This window comes from Cryptosporidium muris, genomic scaffold (genome assembly GCF_000006515.1).
Source record: "Cryptosporidium muris RN66 scf_1106632373475 genomic scaffold, whole genome shotgun sequence".
NCBI lineage: Eukaryota > Apicomplexa > Conoidasida > Eucoccidiorida > Cryptosporidiidae > Cryptosporidium > Cryptosporidium muris.
This window is the reverse complement of record NW_002196574.1, coordinates 581,841-606,598: the sequence shown is the minus strand read 5'-3', so window position 1 is coordinate 606,598 and position 24,758 is coordinate 581,841. Positions and strand designations below refer to the sequence as shown.

Genomic DNA, 24,758 nt, shown 5'->3' with positions numbered 1-24,758 from the left:
ATAATGAATACTAGCGCAGGCGGTAATAAATCAACGGAGATACCAGAGCTTCTTTAAAGAATTAATAATATAAATAACACTCTGATGTTATTATGGATGATACGAGTGACTCAAGACCAGAAATATGGCAACTTTCATCTATTAGTAGTGGATATAGGGAACTATTTTTGGGTACTAGTAAATTAGCTATGGTATTATGTACAAATTTACACCTTTCTCCAGGTACAACTATAACTGCTTTCTACTACATATACAAATTTTGGTCTAAATTTGATGCACTAGAGACGGATAGACGCTTTATAGCATCTGCTGCCGTTCTACTAGCTTGGAAAGTCCGTGAAGATGTAGAACCATCTCGCAGTAGTAGGAAACTTTCTGAACTATCACGATTTTTGTATAGAATACTGAAGGCTAATACACTTGCTCAAAATTCCAATAATGCATCAAGTCTAGATATTTCTTCTAGTTTGTGGATATACAAAGATTCTGGAAAAGAGTACTCTAACTATATGGAGCAAATTAAGACATATGAATTTGCACTATTAAGGGCAATCAATTTTGAACTGACTCCAATTGAACTACCATTTAACCATATAGAAAGATTAACACGACTCTTGCTATATTCACCAATGGCAAAAGAAGAAGGAGAGGATGAAGATAGGGAGTATCAATCACTGAAGATGTTTAGGTTGTTATCTATGTCAATATGTATGGACTTGTACCGTTTACCAAATGTTTGTATGCAGTATAATGCGTTAGAAATATCTCTATGTTCGGTTTGGTTTGCAGGAATATTTTTGTCTTTACCATTTGCATATGAAGGTGTAGATAAATCCTCTAAGATGTTATGGATTAGTAAAGTAGCTCCAAATATCAATCAAAACAATTTATCTCGTTGCATGAATGAAAGTGGTAAAATCCTTCTTTGGTTAGTTGATAGCGATTCTTCATAAGGGTACTACGATCACTTCAACATATAATCAAAGATTGATATATTGACATTTGATATTAAAAATAGTTTTCAAAACCTATAACTAAGTCCACACTTTTTAATTTAGAAAAAAATTCAAAGTATCCATTTGATAAAGTCACGTTAACTTATATATTAAAGGAAGTTGTGGAGATCCCTTTCTAAGTACTTAATAAGTATAAATTAAAGTTTCAAATATAAATAACTAATAGGAAATTGCCCAAGACGCAATTAGTAGTTGTAGGACAAATATATCTATATTCAGAGAGTAGCTAGTTTCTCTTCAATCTATAAATTGATTAACTTACTAATCAAAAAAGGTTCATATTTGTTTCCGGATGGTAATTTTACTTACCAATCATCCCTACAGCTTTGACTATACCTAGATCCTAAAGTTAAAGCATCTTTTGAATTTGCTGTCTGTGTTCTTCGCTGTGCTTCTGCTAATTTTGGACATTGTCCTATACGATGCCCAAGACCCCCACAAAATGCACAACCTCTTATTCCTCCAATTTCTAGCAACGAATTATCAGTAGCTTCCAATTTCTCTAGAAATGGTGGAATAATTTGCTTAGCTTCTATAAGTAAAGCTTTTAAGTCACACAATAAAGTTTCAGGTAGGGAATTATCAATAAAAGTTGTAGAAACACCGACAGAATCACCTCTACCAGTACGGCCTATACGATGTACATAATTTTCAATCTCCTTAGGCATATCATAGTTTATGACATGATGAATATTGGGGAAATCTAGTCCTTTGGATGCTACATCTGTCCCAATTAAGACATCCTTTAGACCCAATCGAAATTGCTCTACAGAATCCCTACGTTGTTCTTGAGATAAACCACTATGAATAGCTGCAGCTTTCACTCCTTTTAGTAGCAAATATTCATGGATCTCATCTACATCCTTCTTGTTTTCACAAAATATTAATACTCTAGGAGCTGTCTTTTGAAGACTTTGTAATATATGAGGAAGTCTACACTCTTGTCTTACATATTCAAGCTCTTGTAATACGTTGAGAGTTGTAGCTCCAGCTCGTCCTACATTGACAACTATAGGATCTACAAGTGCAGTTCTAGTGAACTCTTGAGTCTTCTGGGGCATAGTTGCAGAAAATAGAACTGTTTGACGCCTTTCATGAAAATTATCAAAAATATATCTTACTGCTTCTTCAAATCCTGCCTCAGTTAAACGATCTGCTTCATCCATACAAAAATATCTACACTGATATAGTGTGACTTTTTTTTTCCTGAGCATATCTGCAAGTCTACCTGGAGTTGCAACAATCATATGAACTCCTTGTCTCTGAATTATATTCTGTTTTTCACGAGCACTTTCACCTCCTATTAGACAAATTACATTTAATAATGGATAATATGTTCTATTATAATCCTCAACATTCCCATCACTATTTGATTTCTCCTTCTCACTATATTCCCATTCTCTATTTCGTTTTAATGTACCTGGCCTATTTATTTTACTCTTACTTAGGAAAGATACAAAGTGTTCTATAATACTTGTTGTCTGCAATGCTAGTTCACGAGAGGGGCATAAAATAAGGCCATCAGGACCCTCCATACCCATGAAGTGTAGTTTTAGTTCAGACTCAAGTGAATACATAACCATTGGAAGAGTGAATACAATTGTCTTACCACTTCCTGTAAAAGCTATACCAATCATATCTCTACCAGATAAAATTACTGGTAAACCTTGCATTTGGATTTGGGTTGGTTTCATTATTCCCTTTGCATTTAAAGCATCAATCAAACCTTTTGGAAAACCCATATCCTTGAAAGACATAATAGGTGGAGGTATATCAACTCCATTTACATCTATAAGAAGTTGAGATCTCAAATTGCTGCATTCAGCTGGAGTTAAAACTGCATATTTAGGTGGTGGTCTCCAAGACGTTTTCATTCTTCCATCATAAACTATACCTTTTGCTAACTCATGAACTGCAACTAGAGGTGCATTGTAAGATTTTTGAACAGCAGCTATAAGTTCCTGTTCTTCAGCCCTTAGAGCATCTAACTTATGTTTTGGATTAGTTTTTTTCTTGATCTCCTCTTCTTCTCTAATCTTTTGAGATATAGCAAGTAAGGAAACATTTTTATTATTCATAACGAGTTTATAATATATGCATCTAAAATTCTATAGTTACCAAATTGTGATACAAGGGTATTTGTAAGCTAATTAATATCCGCTATAAAGCGGGAATAATCTTAGTTAACTTATGACATTTCCTTGTCAATTACAGTTTTGTTTTATATTTTAGAGATGTCAACAGAAAAAAAGAGAAATAAACCAAGTTCAAATTACAGTAATCAGCTTATTAACAAGAGGGCTTGTAATGAACCTAAACTTCCCGGCTTTATAGCTAATAATAAGAGTGCAGATATACTTTCTAGAATACCCTTTAAAGGTACACCCTCAAAGTGTACAGTTAGTGTGGCTCTTCCATCTTCGATTATATCAAATGCTCAGTCCCTTGAATTAAAAGCTTATTTAGTAGGCCAAATAGCCCGAATCTTGGCTATATTTGGTATTGATGAAATTGTAGTATATGAAGATAAGTACAAGAATATTGTTGATAATTCAGAAAGACAGTCAGATTACATAGGCTTTAATTGTTCAAGATCTATGGAATTCTTTGTAAAAAATCTTCGTTATTTGGAAACTCCTCAGTATTTGAGAAAAAGCTTGTTTAAATTTGAAGCTGATCTTAAGTTTGCAGGTCTTCAAAACCCAATCGATGCACCTCATCATATGAGAATTTCAGAATGGCTCCCATATAGACAAGGAGTAGTCGTTTCTAAACCACGACTATTCAAAGGATTAATAAAGTCAGAGCACAAAAAATCAGGCTCCTGGGTAAATTGTGGACTTCCAGTTGAAGCATGGATAGATGAGAGTTTACCCGATAATACAAGAATCACAATTAAAATGATTGATAATTCTGAAAATCTACATAAGAAATTGTGTGATGAATTTAGTCAAAAAGGGAAAAATGAGGATTCAAAAACATACTTCATAGGTAAAGTAGTTAGTGATGAGACACCAAGGACAAAAAAAGGCATATATTGGGGATATAAAGTTAGGCCAGCAAATTCTCTGAAAAGTGTCTTATTTAATTCTCCATATAAGAAAGGTTATGATTTGGTAATAGGAACTTCCGAAAGAGGATGTTGTATTACTGATAACTTTAAGCTTGAAAAAAGTCCAGATAAGAAAAGTTTTAAACACTTACTTATCGTTTTTGGTGGTCTTGGTGGATTAGAAGATGTTTTAGGTGATCCTCAAAGCTTATTCAATTCAGATACTAAGCCAGAAGACTTATTTGATATGTATGTAAATATTTGTCCTGAACAGAAATCTAGGACTATTCGTACAGAAGAAGCACTAGGATTGACTTTAGTTTTGTTGAGACCATATATTTTGGAAAATAATAAGATATTACTAAATAAGGATTGATATACTAATATTATATGGCTCAAAGTACATGTACTCAAGTATTCACTTGGAGATCTCACCTTTCTATGTAATTTGAAGTGCAATATATGTACGTGTTAAGAATACAATGATCTATCTTAAGTTCTATAGTTACTTTAAAGCTAAACATTCAAACATTAAATTATTAGACATTGGTGAATAAAAATGGAATCATTATAAATATATTATTATTGGTAAGTAGAATTTCCGAAATACAAATTCATAATATATAATAGTAAGCAGTCTTTTTAATAGTCAATCATATTATATTATGGTCATAATTTAAATAAAAGACTTCACTAAAGTATAATAATGGGGACCAAACACTTACAAGACTCTCATAAATTATATTTATATTTTTAATTCATATATCTAATTAGATTTATGATTGAAATCTCTTAATGTCACAACAGGATTTGAATAATACTTGTACCACCCTCAAAGTATATAGACTATTTAAGTTTATACTTCAAAAGACTTAGAATCTCCTCCAGGGATTAGTAGTGCTATATTATTGCCACTAAGTAAAATTGTATCTAAACGATTTACAAGAACCCTCTTAAGCTTTTTATTACTTGCTGATTCATTCATAACTATAGTATAGCCATATTCCTCAACTTCATCCAATACCATATTTACATATTCATCAAATCCCCTTAAAGTACCACTAATTTCTCTATCACCACGAAGAATTATATAAATACGGCTTCCAATACATTTATCTATTAGTGCCAAAGGAAGAAGTGTAGAGTGAGTAGTTCGCAATGTATTCTGAGACTGGTTCATAATAGATTCACTCATTTCCAATTGAAGACAATTCCAACTGATTCAGCACTACTAAGAGTGCTACTTGCGCCAGTTTTATCAGTCCCATACACCCAAGTAAAAGTTGCAAATAACAACTCAATAATGTGGAAGTGAATAAAATATAATAATGAAAAAATTGGGTATTCAACTATTAAATTGTTGACTAAGACCCAACTGTTTTAACCTTTCTTCTAGGCTAGTTGAATCCATATTTTTACGTGTCTTCTCTATACCCTGTGTTTTAATTGTTGCAAATGATTTACGAGGTTTCTCTACTTCCTTATCAATATTTAAAAGGAGTTCATTGTAAACTTCGTTGATTAAAACTTCGTCATCATCCCCCATAGTACTCTCTCCCATAGTTATATCAATTGAATCATTGATTATATTATCTTTAAGATCTAGGTTCTGACTATCTCTTGCAAAGTTCTTAAGTAACTGTTGTATTTTTTGAAGATCAGTTGATTCATTAACTTTACCTATAACTGAGCTCAAATTTGTCAAAGCATTGTTGATCTGCAATTGACTTTGTGCTGAGACCAAACGGAGTTCAATACCCATCAATTGACTTCTGACTAAATTAAGCTTATTTGTCTGTTTCCTAACCCTAATTACATCTCGACTGAATATTTTTGTAGCCTCTGTATGATCTTTCTTAAGAGCCTCTCTAGCTTCCTTTAAAAGTCTCTTTTCTTCAGTTTCTAATTTTTGGATCTCACGATCAATATTTCGAATAGCTCTAGTTACTGCCCTTTTATTGTTACTTAATTCCTCTCCTACATCAGTCTTACTATTCCAAAGTCCCATATTATATAAAGGGATTTAGTTACAGTACACTCTTCATTCAACATAAGGATGGGTGGTAATATTCCAACAATAATTAAACCGCCAAATTCTTTACATACCAAAACTATGGTTTTACAGTTTTACGAAGTTTTCATTTGTTCCTGTTTTCAAAAACTCCAAATGATTTGATAATATTAAAAAAAATAAATTTATATGTTGACAAACCGCTATGTAGCTTAAAAATCCTCCTTCCTGATCTCGGTAACGAGTTGGATGCATATTGTGCATCATTACTTTTAAAAGTAATAGAACTATTGGCTTATCTATAGTACTTCTTTCAGTATTTCATGCAAATTTTTCTCTATGAGCCTTGCTGCACTTAAAAAATGAAATATCTAGGCAGAGTCGAACACTTTATCCAGGTGTTATCATGGATCTACTTACTCTCTGCTATTGGTACAAATGGAGAAACTGACTTCAGTTACCTAGCCGAAATAAAGAGCTGTATTACTTCTGATGACTGTGGTGGAAGATTTTGTTTCGATGGACTTTGTTCTGGACTAGCTGGGAGCGAGGAATCTATATATTCATGTATAGCAACAGATCCATGTATACTAAAAAATATTCCTGGACATTTTGAACCAACTCGACAAAGTGCATATTCAATATCTTTAGTATCTCCTTATGAATCTTGTACTGAATCTAAAGGTGTTACTGGACTATCTTGTACTGTATATTCAAATAATTTTTGTTCTATCTACCTACCAGTTTCATCTTCTTCTCTTGGTCTATACAAACTATGTGCAGATATAAATTCAATAGATTCATTTAAGAATAACAAATCATCTAAGACAATTCCCATTGGTTACCTCAATGTCCTAGGTTTTAAGGAGTGGAGTCCATTAACTGGAAATTTGCAGGATATTCTAAGCTCAATATCAATGAATAGCACTATAAAGAGTAAATATACTAATAAATTGAATTGTGTTGCAAATGTTCCTTGTCCAATAGGATCATTTGAGGGATTTGGAATTAATGATAATACTAAAATCATGGAAGTTTATAATTCTAGCTCCTTCAAATGTGGTGAGACTATTCCTGATTCCACTGTAATAAATATACACAAATGTAAACCATTTGACAATGGAAATAGATGTATTTCGAATTTTTTATCTAGAATAGTTCAAATAAGTACTCTGTGTGGTTGTGTAGCTAACGATGGTTCTAAATGCTCACATCCATCAGAATTTAAAACTCCTCTTGGAAGGATTATTTATCATCGTGGGAATATACCCCAAAATCTTATTAGTACACCAGGTATAGAGTCTGAAAAACTTAAAAGAAAGCTCCAAGCTGATCCATGTGCAAGCTGTGTTAATGGTTATGGCTTATGCTATGGAACACCAACGACTTGTTATGGAGGTTTTGGAAATGATCCTTATAATCCACCAATAATTCGTTGTGTAGATGGATATGATTGTCATGTTAAAGGGAAGATATTAGGTGAACAGATTACGACAAGATATAAAATTGCAGCTAGTCCAATGACAGGATGTGGTGTCAGACTACTTGGAGGCGATGAATCTATGTTTCGTTCACAAAATTTATGGAATTGTCAGGGAGGAAATCCATTTGACTGTGAGATTCACTTTGGAGTAGGAAGGAGATATAATCGTAGTGAATCCAGCTCTAATGTTATGTTACTATGTGGTTGTCCAGATTTTGCAGAGTCTGGCATGCCCTGTGATGATCCTAGTGAATTTTATTTTCCTGTAGCCAAAATTATGGTTGTAGAATGTATAGATAATACACACTGTATGCATAATGCATTTGCTTCTTGTAATTCAGCTACAAATCAGTGCCAAGGAGTACTTCCAAGTGCTGCACAAATAGGACTCGGGACTATGCAATGCTTAGCTCGGCAATCTTGTACAATTGCCAACATTGGTCAATTTATTGGTGGTGAAATGTATCGTGTAATTCAAACAGCTCCCTACGTAAAATGTGGAGCTAATGTAGCTTTAGACCCAGAATACTACAGCAAGGTTCAATATCAATTAGAAAATACAGGACCTGGTGGTGCTGGATTACCTTGCCTTGTTCAAGGTGAAGATGAAGGTGGAGGCTCTAGCTGTGCAATAAACTTAGGCACAAATGCTATTTTAGGAGTAAATAGACTTTGTGGTTGTAGTGGAGTAGATAGAGATGGTAATGGTATTCCATGTGATTCTCCTGAAGATTTTGATACTGACTTGGGACTTATGGACATAGGAGAGTGTAATGTAGATCAAGACTGCAAAGTAAATCAAGTTTGTACAGAGCATAAGTGTTTGAATGATCAGATGATTCCTTATCCTGTTGAATTTAAACCTATGAATCATTCAATATTGATTCCACCAGTTCCAGAACTTGTTATAAGATTTAATGAAAATATTGATTATCCAAAAGGTTGGCAACCCAGAAGACTCATTATATCTAGCAAGATTTATTATAATACCCGTCCCTTGGAAATTCTTATTATCCAAAATAAAGACAATAAGAACCCCCTATCTACTCAAGTTGATGAAAAGTTGCGTTCACTTGGAGATTCAAGGTGGACATGGTGGAATCGTTCAAAAAGTCAAAATTCCAATAATCAGATTCCCGTTTTATACAATGCAGAAGTCAGGGGACAAAGACTTGTGATTCGTTTCGATAGTAGAACTCCACTTCCTGAAGATAATTATGTTATTGGATTAGAGGCTGGTGCTATATCAGATCTACAAGGAAACCCAAATGAAGGAATTTTTCACTGGACATTTACTATAAGTAGGAATTCATCATGTCCATATATGTATGTTACAGGATTTGCTACAAATAATGGAAATCTTAACGGCCTCTATACCCCTTGGAAATCACCACAAAATAAGCATTCAGTTTGGTATGGTGGGGAAGGCAAACAATTTTATGTTTACTATGCAGAAGGAGACTCAGATATAAATAATGGTACTTGGGTTATTGATAGAGACTTGGATAGTCATGATATTTTGGCTTATGCTGAATCTGTTCTACCTGATCCTAATAATCATATCCCACCTGATAAAAAATCAACAATTTGGAAAAAATGGACCTCTATAAATCCAACAGATTCACCAGAATGGTATGATCACCCGGATATTTCCATTATTTGTCGTTTTGTCCCAGAAAGTGGATTTCCATCTTTAATTGGAATGGAACCTACATTGGGGAGTATCAATGTATCTCCTTATAATACTACGATTAAACTTATATTTAATAAGCCAATGACTTATGGACACTGGGCATGGTTTAATATAACAGGTAGGACAACAGGACATCTAATCCACATTCCCACTGATTATGAAGCTCAGCATCGTGGGAAATCTATAGTAACAAATCAAAATACTCAGGTATTTTTATTTCCTTATGAACCATTGATTGAAGGTGAAGTTTATGATATTACAGTTGAACTTGGAGCCCTTACAGATTTAACATACAAACCTTGGGGGAACGTTGGTGAGAATCAGCTTTTTTTCACTACAAGTGGTAATATCTGTTCTCCATTTGAATTGGGAAGTGTATATAGTCAAAACATAATTCACCGCTACAAGCTTGTTTATGATAATAATCCTACTACTGAAGAAAATAGAAGTGTTTCTTTTCCTGCAGGAACACGTGTCTTGCTATCATGTACTACAGGATACTCTCCAAAAAATAATGAATTAGAAGATGGCATATTTGCTTGTATTGAAGGGAAGTGGAAGCTTTTGACTCCACTTGATTGTATGCAACAGTGTTCTGCATATCCTTTACATAAAGGCTCGAGTAGAGACTACAAAATTATTGATGTAGATTATATATTTGATAAACCATCACTCCATGGTACAGAATTAACAATAGCTTGTTCTGATGATAATAAAAAAAAAGAGAAGATTATTTGTAATGATGGCACATGGAGTACTTTGTCACTAATATGTGGCTCTACATGTCCTCCATTTAATTTACCTAATGAGAATTATGAGCTATTATCGGATAATATTGTCTTGGATTACTATCCAAATTCCAAAATAGTGGTCAGTTGTAGCTTGGAATCAAATCCAATGATTGAGAAATCTGAGAGTGGATTACTTACTGAATTTGAAAATAGGTCAGCTACACTAGTTTGTGAGCAAGGCCACTGGATTCCAGAGCTACCATTCAAATGCATGAAGAAATGCTTAGGTATTTCATTAATAGACCCTAGTAATGTATATAGCATCTCTTATACTACTAAACAAAAAGAAAAAACTGACTTTTATATTCATGGATCAAAGGCAAAAATTAAATGTTCAGAAGGGTGGATGCACTCTAAGAATATTGAATATGTTGATCTAACATGTTCAGATGGCTATTGGACTTCGACAAATAATAAAGACGGGAATATTGCTAATATTATTCCAAGCGATTTTGCATGTGAAAAAAGTTGCAATGATCTTGATATCTTCAAAAACAATGCATATTCAATATCTGAAGTCAATAAGAAGCGTGGATATCCTGGTTCTACTGTAAAGATATCTTGTAATAGCGAATTTGGAGTTCAACAACATGGGACGAAACTGACTGATATTATTGAGTGTCACAAGGGATCTTGGGGAATACCCAGAACTGTCTGCTTAAACCACTGTAAATTACCTGAAGAAACATTGGGACCAGCATACATATTATCTGATAGATCCTTGATAATAAATAGTGGATTTTTTAAACATGGGACGAGAGCACTAATAACTTGTTCAGATTTTGGAAATTTAGTTCAGGGAGATGATAGAGATCAGTTTGCCACTTGTATTAATGGAGATTGGGTCTTTGACAATATGTTGATATGTGCATTGAAGTGCCCTGCATTACAACTCCCTGCAAAATATAAATTTAGAAATCAAGAATTCGGCAATTTACCAGCAAATACAGGAGATATGCGATATATAACTTGTTCAAGGCAAAATGATTTGGATATTGAGGAAATGATTACCTGTAAAAATGGTGAATGGTACCCTCCAGTACCAAATATTGGATGCTTCGCAAATTGTTCACCTGGAGAGTTAAATAAATTTGGTCAATTTTATGAAATATCGACAGTTGAAAGTGGATTAGAGATTAAACATGGCGGAACCGTAAAAATACGTTGTAGGCCAGGATTTGTAAGAAAGACAGGACCAGTTAGGGATATACTGAAGTGTTACAATGGAATTTTTCAAGAACCAGTACTAATGTGTGATCAACCTAGTTGTAATGATGGAATCCAGAACCAGGGTGAATATGGAATAGATTGTGGTGGACCATGCCCAAAACTATGTCCAGAATTATGTTTTGATGGAATACTAAATGGAGATGAAGTGTCAATTGATTGTGGTGGCTCTTGTGGAACAGAAAATTGTCCCTCCTGTAGTGATGGAGTGAAGAATGGTGATGAGACTGGAATTGATTGTGGTGGCAGTCGTTGCCCAACTTGTAAACAATGTAATGGATTTCCAATTAATATTGTACCTAGGAATACCCTTTTGAGCATTGATGGTGGATTTACTTTTATTGAGGATTTGAAACAAGAGATGCATTTAATTCAAAGTGGAATGTTTGCTTCAGGAAATGAGGTTCACATTCGCTGCATACCAGGATGGAATAGTCATCTTAATGTTGAATCGAGATTGGCAGTAGTCACATGCATTGATGGAAGATGGATCTTACCTTCAGATTCTGAAACGATATCCTTAGATTGTGTACCACCATCATGTAATGATGGAATTCAAAACGGAGATGAATGGGGTATCGATTGTGGTGGAAGTTGTAATAATCCATGCTCTTCCTGCTATGATAATATCAAAAATGGTGATGAGAAAGGAGTTGATTGTGGAGGATCAGTTTGTAGAAGATGTAACACTTGCGATCCTAATTTTATTCGACAATTAGAAGATAAAGCAGATTATAAACTAAAAAGCTTACAAATTGGGGAAACATTATTTGAACATGGTTCCCAATATCAAATTAGTTGTACAAATAGTCCTCCAACTATAACTGTATCATGTAACGATGGTGAATGGATAGATTCTAATATGATCTCGACTTTGCCATGCTTTAGCAGTTCAGGCAGTTCGGTAAATACTAAATCAATAGATAGATTCGTTATTGATATACCAAAACTAGATATTGGGATTTGTGCAAGTTTGGATACTAACTGTTGTCAATTTGTTAAAACTTTTGTCTCTATTTGGAGTGGAGAATGTGGAACAATGTATCGCCAAGGAAGAGATACAACAATTAAAACATTTTGTAGGGGCCCTTGTATGAAACGTTTATCAAGTGCTTATAGAGAATATTCTACAACAAAAATCGATAAACCACTTTCTACAGATTGTTCAATTGCTGAATCTATTGCAGATATAACTCAAAATCATCTATGCCAAACTACAAGCCCTGGAAATAGCTGCTCAGTTTCATTTCATGAAACATTACTTTTATTACATAATCCTAAAGATGTTATTAATGAAGTTCAGGAACTTAAGTTAGCATGCGAACAAAACAGCTGCCACCGTAAGAACTTGCGCATAATGACTATACTTTCTCAAATAATGACAACAAGTGACAAGGAAGAAAATGTGGAATATGATTTTAATAAATCATCTCAACTAGGTTTTAAACAAAAGAATAAATTACAGATGATATCATCATTTAAAAATAATGAATACTGGAAAATAATATTAAACCAAGGTGAGGCAGCATTTGATTTATTTTGCCTAAGCATTGAAAATCCTGCAAATATAAAAGAGCCATTTTCATGTATTAACAGTATTAAGGAACTATTTAGCTATGATTCACCGGTAGATTGGATTGAGGAAAATATAGTTAGCCATGAAATTAGTGGAAGTTCCCAAAATAACTTGGTGAACCGTTGCACTCGAAATTCACCAGATGATATTTGCTTCTTTTATTCTGCTAGAGTATATGGTCAACTCCTAATTAATGAGGCTTTAAGAACTAGGAATAAGAATATTGAGCGTATTGGACATTATTTTAGGTCTATTGGTCGCTATTTTTGTCAAGAAACTCATACTGGAAGGTTTTGTGGTTCAATGTTTTTCAAGCATACACATTCAAATAGTGACTGGTGGAGCTCCTTTAATAGCGCTGTATATGATTCACTAGACTTATTAGATCCTTGCAATCCATATAATTTAAATTTTGATTGCAAGACAGCATGTAAAAAGAAAATAACCAACTTAATAAATGAAAAAGCTTGTTGCTTTTCAGTACAATTAGAGCTGCAAAGAATTCTTATTTCACTATCTGAAATACCTGGGAAAATTGTTCCAGAAAGAAGTATTTATTATACAGAACAAAAGTGTGGTTTTACAATGGATAGAACCTGTGGATCAGGTGTGAAACGTGATGGTTTATTGTTGGAGTTTAAATATGAAGATTTAGACTACTTTGAACTTTCAAATACTATACATGAGGATATACTGAAGAAAAATATTCGTGAGACAATTGCAAAGTTTGTTAGTACGCCAGTTACTGATATAATTCGTATACGTACTTGGCCTGGGAGTTATTTAGTAGAAGTGATGATTGATGCAGGATTAGCTACCAAAACAATATTAAATAGTTTGGAAATCAATAAAGATAGATATCTTAGTGAACTTGCTAAAATCAGTGTTTTAGATGCAGATTTTGGTTTAAAAATTAACAGGTATATCTTATCTGAATCAAGACAACTGTCAAAAAAGGCTCCACCTCCTATTCCATATGTTGGTACATTTGATATGGATGACTTGAGTAATCAACTTGAGTATCCATCTTGTGTAAAATCTACTATACAGAACCTAGGAATCAATGATAATAATTTAGATGCATATATCATTAGTGGTGATAACTCTTTAAAGCAGGGAGCATTTAGAAATGTAATATGTGCCCCAGGTTACTCACCAGTTTCTCCATCACCATTAACCCAGCCATTTATATGTGACAATGGTAAATGGAGAATAACTCAGGATGAACACAAAATTCTTTGTAAAAAAAGCTGCCGAAGATTTAATTATCCACTGACACATAATACTAATATGTATGATCAAGAAACTATTATACCAAATTATGGTCCAATAAATTATTTGGAAATGTCCCACTTTGCTATAAATGATTATGAATTTGGAAATTCTGAATATTATCAGTCTAGTGGATTAATTAATTCAAATGGAGAGTTTGTTAGCTTAAATTCAAGAGTAAGCACAAATTTTTATTTAATTAGTGGTATAGGGATAAACCATGGATCAACGAGATCTGTAGTTTGCTCAAATGGATTCGTATCTGATAATCCTTACATTGAAAGTGAAACCTATGAGTGTTTAGATGGAGATTGGGTTTTTAAAAACCCACAAACTAGCGGAAATAATAACCAACAATTAATAGGTAATCTCAATTGTGTACAAAGTGATCTTATACAAATGAGCCACTGTCGTGAAAGGTATCTACTAAGTGTCTTAGATAAGGAAAAATATCAAGTTGAAACATTTTTTAATTTGCAAATTTATGATAATTGGAAAGTACTCAAAATATTCTGCTCAAGAGGATACGAAAGCCCTAAAGAACCACTTTTGCTTGCCTGTGCAAATGGTACTTATTATTCAATTGCTGGTGATAGCACAACTTTGTCACAAGTAGAAGATGGAAATTTTATGTACCAGCAAATAATTAAATCAGTATATGGAGTAGCTACACCGACAGATAAATTTTCTAATGATCTTGTCAAACCAGTAATCCCCTCAATAACATTTTCTTCGTTTCATCCACTAAATGATGAAACTATTCATATTAATTCACTAATAAACTGCGAGCCAAAACAATTAATAAAGTTATCTGAAAATAAAGGACTTTCTGGGCCTCTACTTTATGCAGTCTTATTTGCACCTCTAATAACTGGTATGATATTCTTAGCTATGTTATTCTGGTGTCGCAAGTATAAATGGAAAAAAAAGCCAAATACTTCTAATATTCAACATAATACACTTGCTATTTTAGATGTTAAGCCTAAAAATGAAGAAGTTTGTGATCTTGAAACGGCAAGCCCTGAATCAAGTCCTGATCACTTAACTCCCGAATTACAGCCAAGTAAAGTACCAAACTCATATTCTAATCAAGGTAAATCTAGCTTAGTCACAAATTCATGTGATAGGGTGAATACAAAGAAGAAAAAGTTAGAGATATCAGTTGAAATGAAAAGATATAGATACTGATCTGACTATTTCAAAAGATAAGTCCTCCCTTATCAAATATATTGTACATAAATTTACATGATCTATATATCTTAAATTTATTTAAGTTTTAAAAATTGTGAATTATATTTAAATTCCTTAATTTAAACCGATCTACTATAAAATAATTTGAATTTACCATTTGCATATATCCTTTTTTTCTTTTTAACTATTCATCTACTATCTTTAGTCTGCGCTTAAAGTCCTTAAGTCTTGCAGTCGACAAGCGCACAAAATCACTATCTTCAAAGTTTACCAATATTTTTTGCAATGCAGATTTTAGTAAAGACTTTAACTGGAAAAAAACAAAATTTTAATTTTGAACCAGATAATACAGTTTTACAAGTAAGTTTATTTTCAATAATAGCTAACTTTTTCCAATTTATAAAGAGCTAACATTGTAAAAATATACAGCTACTCAGAAGATATCAAAGAAATAAGTTAAGAATGTCTCTCCAACTACTAATGATATGTTAAACTCACTAAAAGCTGAATATCTTGTAAATTCTCTATGATTTCAGGTTAAACAGGCTTTGCAAGAAAAAGAGGGTATAGACGTGAAGCAAATCAGACTTATATACTCAGGAAAACAAATGTCAGATGATCTACGCTTATTAGATTACAAGGTAACTGCAGGATGTACAATACATATGGTCTTGCAGTTACGTGGAGGTGGAAATACATAGGTTTGGAGATAAATAGTAAATAACTTATAGTTGCCGAAGATTACTCGGTAAAAAAGCCGACTTAGTGAGTATAACGAGATCTAAATTTTTCAAAACTACTTCTATTACAAAGTGCTTTTTTTAATTTCAAGGTTGCTTAAATCTCAGAGCTATCTTTGTGAACTTATCCTTATCTTGAGATGTCTTAAAGAATAATGGAATACAATTCCCTGACTCCCTCAAATGAATAGCTACACAATTATCACTATCATTGATGCCAGCACTACTCTCTACTCTTGCAAGTTCTTCCTTTGTATGAAGAAGTTGATGTATATCACTCATAGGAATATTCCTACATTTCCCATCTCCATATAGCGTTACGTTAGTACTATCAATCATAACCTCACAACCAAGTTTGCTACGATCTTGCATAATTAATTGTACATCAAATGTATTTGTATCTTCATGAATTTGATCTGTATTAATTACTGCAACTTCTGGAGAAGCTTCATTTCCAACTACTAGTTGATTTGACATGAAAAGATGTTCATCACTATAAGAACAACAAGATTTCAAATTACCCATTTTTGTTCTTGATGTAAAATTTCAAGATTTATTCTTTGTATTATAACGTTTTATATCCCTTTCCACTTCAACAATGAGGAGACATACAAACTCGAGTGTATATATCACCGCACAATACTTGTGAAATAGTTTATATTTAGCTTAGTCATAAATGAATGAAATTAATTAGAACAAATAAATAGATTATTTATGGAAATCTTAAATATAATTTATTTAGTAATAGCTCAACTTAAATTTAATTAGAAAGATGGTAAAAACACGTGATAATTTATGACGGATCTCTTAATTATGCATTATATAAATGTTCGTTACTTTAATACACTCAAAAATATGAAATTTTTTAGATTTATAGTTATAAGTAATTTAATATTAATGTGCCTTATAATATAATGGACAATACTAGTAGTCTGATCATTGCAACTTTGATACATTAATACCTAGTTTATAATTTTAAGTAATACCTTAGATATCAGGACCATTACTTTTGCTATAAGTTGTTGAATTCTAAGATACATCTCACTGATAATTATATTTATTGAATTATATATGTTGATTTTATGTAATATGGGTAATATTATGTGAATAATTATGCTGGTTTCTTGATAAGCCACTATTTTTAAAATGAGATATCTCAAATTCCGAAAATTTTGAAGTTTATATACTATTCTGAAAATTAATAAAAGTGATATTTAAGATTACCTTCTATATTTATAATTATAAAAATATTGATTATTTAATATTAATAGTACTGCACGAAAATAAAGTTAAAGTTTATCATTAGGGATTTTCCTATTAACTACTTGAAATAAATATACAAAAAGGTAATATTATTTTCTGATACCTAAAATATATTTATACTTTTTAAAATATTTATTCATTAGGAATTGACTTGATAGTTAAGAACCAGGACTTGAAATTTAATTAATTTAGTCTGAATAATTTTAAAATTTACTTGGGTATAATGATTGCAAGAAAATAACTTAAGTTTTATACTTCAATATTGTGATTAATTTCATTTTTATAAAGTGTTAAAATTAACTATTGATTTAATTTATTAAGATCACTTGAATAAGTTATTTATTTATATTGAAAAATAGAAATTTAATATTTTTAAAGTATAATATAAAGGTTTTTAGTATTGGTAATAAATAATTTGGAAATTGAATACTCAATTTATCTAAATCAAACATAGTTTATATATGTTAATTTATCAAATTAAAAGAAAGTCTACTTGAATTTTTGTTTTTAAATACTCAAACTAATTAAATTTAGAGGCAAAGAAATATAATTATAAAGTGGTGATTATTATTACTCATAAGATAGTATTCTCATATATCTAGTGATAACAAAAATTTGTGAATTTCAAAATATATTTATACTGAGAAATACACTTTACAGTAACAATTCCAAATAATATTGAATTTTTCGATATTATTTAATAAATATCTTTTAATTATAGTTATATTAATATATAAAATTCGATTAGTCTAGGTATAAAAGAAAAGATCTTGAATTCTTTATAAATAAAAGTTTAGTAAAAGGTTATTAGCTCAACTGAAAAAATGAAATAATTTAAAGTTATATATAAATAGGAAAAATAAAAAATCATGGATTATCCATAGATTATTAGTAGATATTTGAGACTAAGATATAGAAAAGATTTTTAATAATAAAGAAATAAGCTTCTAAATATTTTCTTTGACAAATTACAGCTACTTGTTTACCTAAAACAATAATTGATCATTGGAAATATATAAAATGTATTGCATTTTCTGGATTTATTTATAACTCTAAAATTTATAACTTTCTATTTTGATATTTGTAATATAAAGTATTTCATATAAAATATAAATTTGGACGATTTTATCCATTTATATTCCGGTAAGAACTTAGAATAAAAAAATTTTATAGCATGAACTCAAATATTTTATATTGTCTATAATTATTACTTTACAACATAAATATCTGAGTGAAAGTTGAAACTCAGTATAAATGATACTACAAAAAAAGATTAGAATGTGTTATAGATATTTATTTATATTATGATTTTTAAATATACTAAAGTTAACAAAAAAGTCTTTATTATAATAATTGAATTTCTTTTTATGAGTTACTTAATATTTAAAGTATTCTTTTTTTTTTTTAATAACAATTTAAGAGTATTGATACATTTTGATAATGATGAAACTTATTGAAATATTTGAACCAATATTATCTAATAAAATGAGAAAAATGTATACTTTCTTTTTATGATAATAGGTCCTTTGGGTATAGTCGAAAGTATTTAGTGATTTTATGAATTTGCTAAACCAAAAATTTTAAAAAACAAATTCTTCAGTTACAATCAATTAGAATACAAAGGTTTAAAATAGATTTACTTTAAGTAAAAGAAAATTCACTATTAAATTTAGTTTTTGATTCATTTAAAGTATCTGAATCTGCAATACCTCTGGAAAATTGTTGATAAGTTCTTAAAAAAGCTATATATATTTCAGTTAAATAAAATTTTAAATAACTAGGAATATGTTCACTTATTATTTCAAGTGTTCTATCCTTAGTTAATAACATAGCTTTTTCTCCAAATAGAATTGCTGCAAGGTTACAGAATGATTTAAACTCTATATCCGAGGGTCTAATAAAACCTTGAGTATCTCTTACATTCCCTTGAAGTATTATTTCTTCAGTTATTACCTTGAAATACATTGCAGAAGCAGTAATTTCAATAAGATTTAATGTCTGCGGATTCAATAACTCATTACCCCTAATTTGTTGAATTTTGCACTGTTTCCATGCATAATGCCTTCTACATACCCTTACACCAAATTCATATCTTGTGAATTCCGATTTCCATGCTTTAGGAACTCCCAGAAACATAGTTTTACTACTAGGTACAGTATTATATTTTTCTATTCTTTGTAACATATTCTTAATTTGTTCTTCTGTACTCTCAAAAAGGTGTCCAATCCGTTTCTGTAATATTTCCGGACAATCATAGTTGAAAAATAAATATGGGATACCATCAATAGATTTTTTCTCTCTAACTATCTGATATGTACTTTGATTTTCTAATAAAAGAGATCTTAACTCCCATGGTAATTTATATATTTCAAAATTTTCGTAAGACATAAGCAATTCAATTGATGCAGGACAAAGTAAGCTTGGATCAGCATTAAATTTTTCAGTGTACTTATATTCTGGAGAATCCTCCTTTAATTTTGTTGGATAAGCTATTTCAAGATACATAGTAATAGTATTAACAAAAAACATAGTAAGGAAATCAATTCCGGCTCTTTGTAATGGAGTTCCATTAAGATATTTTCTTGCAAATTCAAATTCAGGTAGGTTCTGAAATACTCGCTGATGTCTATTTGCCCATGACTCGCATGATAGCCAACGAGGAGTAGTACTGCAGTACAAGATAGCCATTTCCCAAGGGACTCTTTGCCATTGATATCTTTGGGAATTCCAGATGTATTGCCACCCTAAAGAATTAACGCAAGCTACATTAAACGATATAGAATTAACATTATATGTTGAATTTGCAATTTTACATATATCATTGAAAGTTCCAATGCGAATTGGAAGCTCATTGATGGTTCTTGGTAAAATATCCATGATCTGTGTCGAAAACATTTTAAAAGCTTCATTATTCAACTTCTTGGTTTCAGCTTCATCATTCAACAAGTGGGGGTTTTCCTCTGCAAATTTTGAATTTTCCATACAGTTATACGTCACTAGACCACTCTTGATGCATATTGATTTTAAATCTTCTAGATAAACATTGTTCAATGTATGTGTTCTAATTATATGTCCTAAAAACCCATATGGATCATTCATTGGAGTATAACTTACTTCAGGGATAATTGCAGATATATCCCAAAATTTTTGGACAGATTTTTGTGCTTCATCAGCTTCCTTTTTATCTATTCTAATTCTCTTACCAATATTATGTACAATTCCCTCCATTTTCAAAGATTTAGTGCATAATGAAAAAGGCTCTTTACTAAATGCCATTTGGTATGTCATAATACAAAATGGAAGTAGAGAAATTATTGGAGAATCAGTTCCAAGCAATTGAAGAGAGTAATGTTGTATAGTTTGAGCTGCCTTTTGTAAAACAGGATGACCACAAGATTGGCCCCAGTATGATCGTGAGCATATATCTGTTGCAACTTTATCATTAATAATGTGGAGTTTTCCATTAATCTCTTTTCTAAACAAAACTTCTCCTTGGAGTGTATGCATACAAGCACTATTAAAATCTTTAAATTGTTTATCTTTAAGTTTCTTATGAATTTTTAAGGCAGTTCCACAGAAATCAAGATAGCTTAAAGGTAATTCATTGCCTAATTTTAGTCCCCTTTCAATCCAAAAGTATGAAACTACTATTTCCAAAAGCTCAAAAGCAATGATATCGATATATATCCCTTTAAATAAGCGTTGCAAAACTTCATCTTCAATTGGTTTATTTAATTGTATATTTGTAACATAATTATCTACAGTGTTAATATCATCACAAGATTTCCATATTGGTGATTTACGGCATAGAATAGCAGCAGTTACATAATGTAATCCTCCAAATTCGTTCATTAGTACATTAATACATGACTGAACGAATGAAATTGTATAAGTTGAAATAGCCAAATCTTCAGTCACTTTAAATTGAGACTTTTGCTTATTTTCCAAAGCATTGTTAATCATAAATAGTTCTTGAAGTTGTCCTTGTATTTTTCTTCTATATTCTTGGCTCATCACTTTTCCTTGATAATCTTCTATTATATATTCTTGCTTATATACTTTTCTTCTTAAAATTTTTTCTACTAATTGGCAGATACTATCAATACCTGTTCTGGGAGGATTTAAGAAAGGATCAGTTGTACCTGGTAATACAATATTGGATCCGTGCAATTGATTTGCAAAGTTTCTTGCAATAACTTCAACTATTTCGAAGAAAGTGTACCAATTTTCATGTTTTCCGCTTGGAGGACGTAGCGAGCATAATGTTTGATATTGATAAAACGAAAAATCATTTTCATGAATCAAGTATAATATGGAATTCCAACTTAAGAAGTAAGTAGGTGGGATGTAAACTTTACTGTTATATTCACTTTCAAGTAAAGCTTTTTTATACAATATAAAGAGTTCTTCAAAATCTAAGATGATACCTTTTAATATATAAAGACCATATCTATATAAATACCGGATACATTCAAGTACTGAAGGTAATGCATCTCTTCCATACATCATTGGGGGAGGACAATTATATCCTAGTTTATTCATGTCTTTAATTTCTTGTGGTAATGGATCTATATGTGGTAGCATAATGCTTAAATGAGGGTATTTTTCTTTTAAATTATGGTGTAAAAATTCATAGAATTTGTAGACTTCTGGATTTAATGACTGTTTTCTCCAATATTCTTCACTTATTACTTTCTTACTAGTTTTCTTCTGGAAATCATAGCTTTGAAAACGATTAATTGTTAGCCACATCCTTTGCAGAAAATTTCTGGACTTTTTTGACATGGATATTTGCCATTCCGTAAGTTCTTTACACAATCTTTTAGTATATATTTTAATATTCTGAGATGGAACTGATTTCTTGACGTCGTTATTTTGTGCTAAAATGAAATTCCATATTCCATCTATTTCGAGGAATAAATTTTTTAAGCCTTCCAAGCACCATTTCTTAAACTTTTTAGTTGGCAAATTCTTAAGAGAAGTATATGCTATAAGTTTTCTCCCTAATCTTGCATATTCCTCTAACTCTTTGATAGATCGACTTGATCCATTTGGCAGCTTAGACAAGTCAACCAATTGATTATTTCTTGAGAATATACCTTTTTCATACCACCTGAGTTTAAGAGCATTCTCTAGTTTTTTTCTTTTGATAAGTTTCTCTTTATTTTCATTTTTTTTGTTATTTGTATTATTTCCTAATTCTCGATAAGTTGATAATTTGTTAAGAGCCTCAGAAATATCCAAATCTTTATATAATCTCCTCAATTCTTCTCTTTTAACTTGTTCTGGAGTTTTAACCGGAATCCCTAATATTGGACTCAGGACCATTATGGCAGATCTACAGAACATCTCAGGTATTACATTAAGAATACCTATTGATCTAATATATGAAAATATCCGCAAAGCCAATTCACCAGCTAGATAATCACTTGGATCACGTGCAGGATGTGAAGAAGGGATTACATTTAAGCTACACTTCGGTCTAGCTAAAAATAAATCTCTACAAGTTGCTCCTATAGCCTGTCTAATTTTTGGAGGAAATTCATAAATTTGTTTGTCCTTCCATTGATCACGAGAGGGTAAAGAACTGTAGATTTTGGAACAATCTGAGAGAAAAGTTCTTAGCCTAAACATTTTATCAATATCTTCATCAGTAAACTTTTTCAATGCATTCTTTACATCCTCTTTTGTAATATGTCTCTGATACTTGATGTTATCGGGGAAAAAAAATAGAACTTCTTGTAATGGAATGTCAATTGGATTGGATTTAAATCTCCTCATACTGTATAAATAATTGAATCTTCTGATTTTACGCTCCTTTCTAGTACTTTTTAAATTGGCTTCTGAAAAGATAGGATATAGTATATATGAATTTAAATTTATAAGTTGCTTAGTTACAACACACATATCACTAAATGGATATTGTGGAACAAAATTATGTATAAGTCTGGAAAAGTGGTAAGATAAATTATCAACAACTCTGTCGTGTGATGTTGGAATATAATCTGGATGATTGCGAGGCAAATGATGACAGGTGGGCCATGGAAATTTTGGATCTTCAACTTCAAAGCAAGGATCATCAGAATGTAAAGCCTTGGGATCTTCCAAAAGATTTTCTAGAATTTTCTTCCAATATGAGACCTGCATAGATGGAGTTATGAATATGTGAAGATGGTGCTGGAAAAACCGACAAAACCATCTTGCAGTTTTCACATTCTTTGGTACCGTCAACATATATCCTTCTTTTTTTAATTTTTTGTACCAATTCGCATGAATATTTAATTCTTTGATTATAATACCGTCTTCTTTAAGTATTGTATGAATAGATTCCAGTACATCTCTTTCATGAGGCCAAGAGTCAAATGGTGATTTTTTCAATATTAATTTATTCATAAATGTTTCATAATTTGGAATTCTTTTTCCTGTCAGAGCATTATAGCTATGTTTCCAAATTTCATAGGCTCTATTTGGAGGAATATATCTATCTAAAATATATCTAGTCGCTCTAATCAAATATCTTGTCGATGAGATAGAATTATTAGATATTATACTTGGCATATAAGTTCCACGTTGTAACATAGTTATCCTATGCTTTAGTTTCAAATTCTCTATAGAATTTAGATTAGCTGTAATATCAGGTAAGTCAATAGGATCTTGTAAATATCGGAACTCCTTAATTTCTGTTATAGTTTTAATGGCATGGTTAATATCTTCTATTGTTGGGTAGTGGTCATTGAGTTGTTTCTTAATAACATTTTCTCTTATCAAGATTTTAAAATAATTATCTCCATAGTCTCTAATCCCCTTTAAAAAAATTTTTATACAAATCGATCTAGAAGCTTCTGGAGTCAAGTATATTAATCTTAGGTGTCGCACTAACCAAAATAAGAAGTTTGTGCATATTGAAATATCTGAACAATCAAAAAAGTATCCATATGATAGAAATTGAATGAATTTACGGGTTTGTACATCATCTATAATCTCAAAATCAGGAATAATAAGTTCCATCTCAGAAGGATTATCGTTGATGTTAACTGATTTGAAACAGTACAGTGCTGACTCTTCATTTTTGCCAAATTTCTCTACAAAGTTTTTAAATGCTTCGTGAGATGCCTCTCTAATATATGTTCTTAATTCCCTAAATGTAAACGTTTTAGGACAGTTACTAATAATTCTAAAGGTATTAGGTTCTGGATCTTGCTGGTGACAGCTACTTAACGCTGTAGATATCACTACAATCCAATAAAAAACATTTAAAGTATACCAAAACATTTGTTTATTATTAATCCATAACAAGGAAATTAGAATATTTTAATCTAAAACCCTTACCATGTTATTATTATTAGAGTTTGTTGAATTAGTTCGTTACTCTCTAGTCAAGTATTGCTGATATTCCCTAGAAGCCAATTTTAATGGTGCATGTTTTTGCGTGGGGGCTTTCTG

General features: G+C 31.4%; 9 protein-coding genes across 9 annotated transcripts, besides 12 other annotated features; 4 read left to right on the top strand and 5 right to left on the bottom strand.

Annotated features, from left to right (window-relative positions):
- Window positions 1-92: 92 nt before the first annotated feature.
- Window positions 93-953, top strand: CMU_014770 (uncharacterized protein; the record flags this gene model as incomplete). Its single annotated transcript, XM_002141114.1, has 1 exon — window positions 93-953. One exon carries the CDS (start codon window positions 93-95, stop codon window positions 951-953), a length of 861 nt encoding a protein of 286 aa, XP_002141150.1.
- A 368-nt stretch (window positions 954-1,321) lies between these two features.
- Window positions 1,322-3,094, bottom strand: CMU_014760 (DEAD/DEAH box helicase family protein; the record flags this gene model as incomplete). Its single annotated transcript, XM_002141113.1, has 1 exon — window positions 1,322-3,094. One exon carries the CDS (start codon window positions 3,092-3,094, stop codon window positions 1,322-1,324), a length of 1,773 nt encoding a protein of 590 aa, XP_002141149.1.
- Window positions 3,095-3,250: 156 nt separating this feature from the next.
- On the top strand, window positions 3,251-4,444 carry CMU_014750 (uncharacterized protein; the record flags this gene model as incomplete). The annotated part of the gene is made up of 1 exon (XM_002141112.1): window positions 3,251-4,444. The coding sequence occupies one exon, from the start codon at window positions 3,251-3,253 to the stop codon at window positions 4,442-4,444; it is 1,194 nt and encodes a 397-aa protein (XP_002141148.1).
- A 358-nt stretch (window positions 4,445-4,802) lies between these two features.
- Window positions 4,803-4,827: a sequence feature (AT_rich).
- Window positions 4,828-4,924: 97 nt separating this feature from the next.
- On the bottom strand, window positions 4,925-5,263 carry CMU_014740 (LSM domain-containing protein; the record flags this gene model as incomplete). The annotated part of the gene is made up of 1 exon (XM_002141111.1): window positions 4,925-5,263. The coding sequence occupies one exon, from the start codon at window positions 5,261-5,263 to the stop codon at window positions 4,925-4,927; it is 339 nt and encodes a 112-aa protein (XP_002141147.1).
- Window positions 5,264-5,413: 150 nt separating this feature from the next.
- Window positions 5,414-6,076, bottom strand: CMU_014730 (SNF7 family protein; the record flags this gene model as incomplete). The annotated part of the gene is made up of 1 exon (XM_002141110.1): window positions 5,414-6,076. The coding sequence occupies one exon, from the start codon at window positions 6,074-6,076 to the stop codon at window positions 5,414-5,416; it is 663 nt and encodes a 220-aa protein (XP_002141146.1).
- Window positions 6,077-6,243: 167 nt separating this feature from the next.
- Window positions 6,244-6,270: a sequence feature (AT_rich).
- Window positions 6,271-6,441: 171 nt separating this feature from the next.
- On the top strand, window positions 6,442-15,309 carry CMU_014720 (uncharacterized protein; the record flags this gene model as incomplete). The annotated part of the gene is made up of 1 exon (XM_002141109.1): window positions 6,442-15,309. One exon carries the CDS (start codon window positions 6,442-6,444, stop codon window positions 15,307-15,309), a length of 8,868 nt encoding a protein of 2,955 aa, XP_002141145.1.
- A 63-nt stretch (window positions 15,310-15,372) lies between these two features.
- Window positions 15,373-15,424: a sequence feature (AT_rich).
- A 173-nt stretch (window positions 15,425-15,597) lies between these two features.
- Window positions 15,598-16,013, top strand: CMU_014710 (ubiquitin-like protein, putative; the record flags this gene model as incomplete). Its single annotated transcript, XM_002141108.1, has 2 exons — window positions 15,598-15,672; window positions 15,849-16,013. 2 exons carry the CDS (start codon window positions 15,598-15,600, stop codon window positions 16,011-16,013), a joined length of 240 nt encoding a protein of 79 aa, XP_002141144.1.
- Window positions 16,014-16,139: 126 nt separating this feature from the next.
- Window positions 16,140-16,577, bottom strand: CMU_014700 (uncharacterized protein; the record flags this gene model as incomplete). Its single annotated transcript, XM_002141107.1, has 1 exon — window positions 16,140-16,577. One exon carries the CDS (start codon window positions 16,575-16,577, stop codon window positions 16,140-16,142), a length of 438 nt encoding a protein of 145 aa, XP_002141143.1.
- Window positions 16,578-16,901: 324 nt separating this feature from the next.
- Window positions 16,902-16,951: a sequence feature (AT_rich).
- A 329-nt stretch (window positions 16,952-17,280) lies between these two features.
- Window positions 17,281-17,322: a sequence feature (AT_rich).
- A 97-nt stretch (window positions 17,323-17,419) lies between these two features.
- Window positions 17,420-17,452: a sequence feature (AT_rich).
- A 198-nt stretch (window positions 17,453-17,650) lies between these two features.
- Window positions 17,651-17,704: a sequence feature (AT_rich).
- Window positions 17,705-18,005: 301 nt separating this feature from the next.
- Window positions 18,006-18,056: a sequence feature (AT_rich).
- Window positions 18,057-18,134: 78 nt separating this feature from the next.
- Window positions 18,135-18,183: a sequence feature (AT_rich).
- A 170-nt stretch (window positions 18,184-18,353) lies between these two features.
- Window positions 18,354-18,432: a sequence feature (AT_rich).
- Window positions 18,433-18,604: 172 nt separating this feature from the next.
- Window positions 18,605-18,734: a sequence feature (AT_rich).
- A 222-nt stretch (window positions 18,735-18,956) lies between these two features.
- Window positions 18,957-24,587, bottom strand: CMU_014690 (uncharacterized protein; the record flags this gene model as incomplete). Its single annotated transcript, XM_002141106.1, has 1 exon — window positions 18,957-24,587. The coding sequence occupies one exon, from the start codon at window positions 24,585-24,587 to the stop codon at window positions 18,957-18,959; it is 5,631 nt and encodes a 1,876-aa protein (XP_002141142.1).
- Window positions 22,454-22,508: a sequence feature (A-rich).
- Window positions 24,588-24,758: the final 171 nt, after the last annotated feature.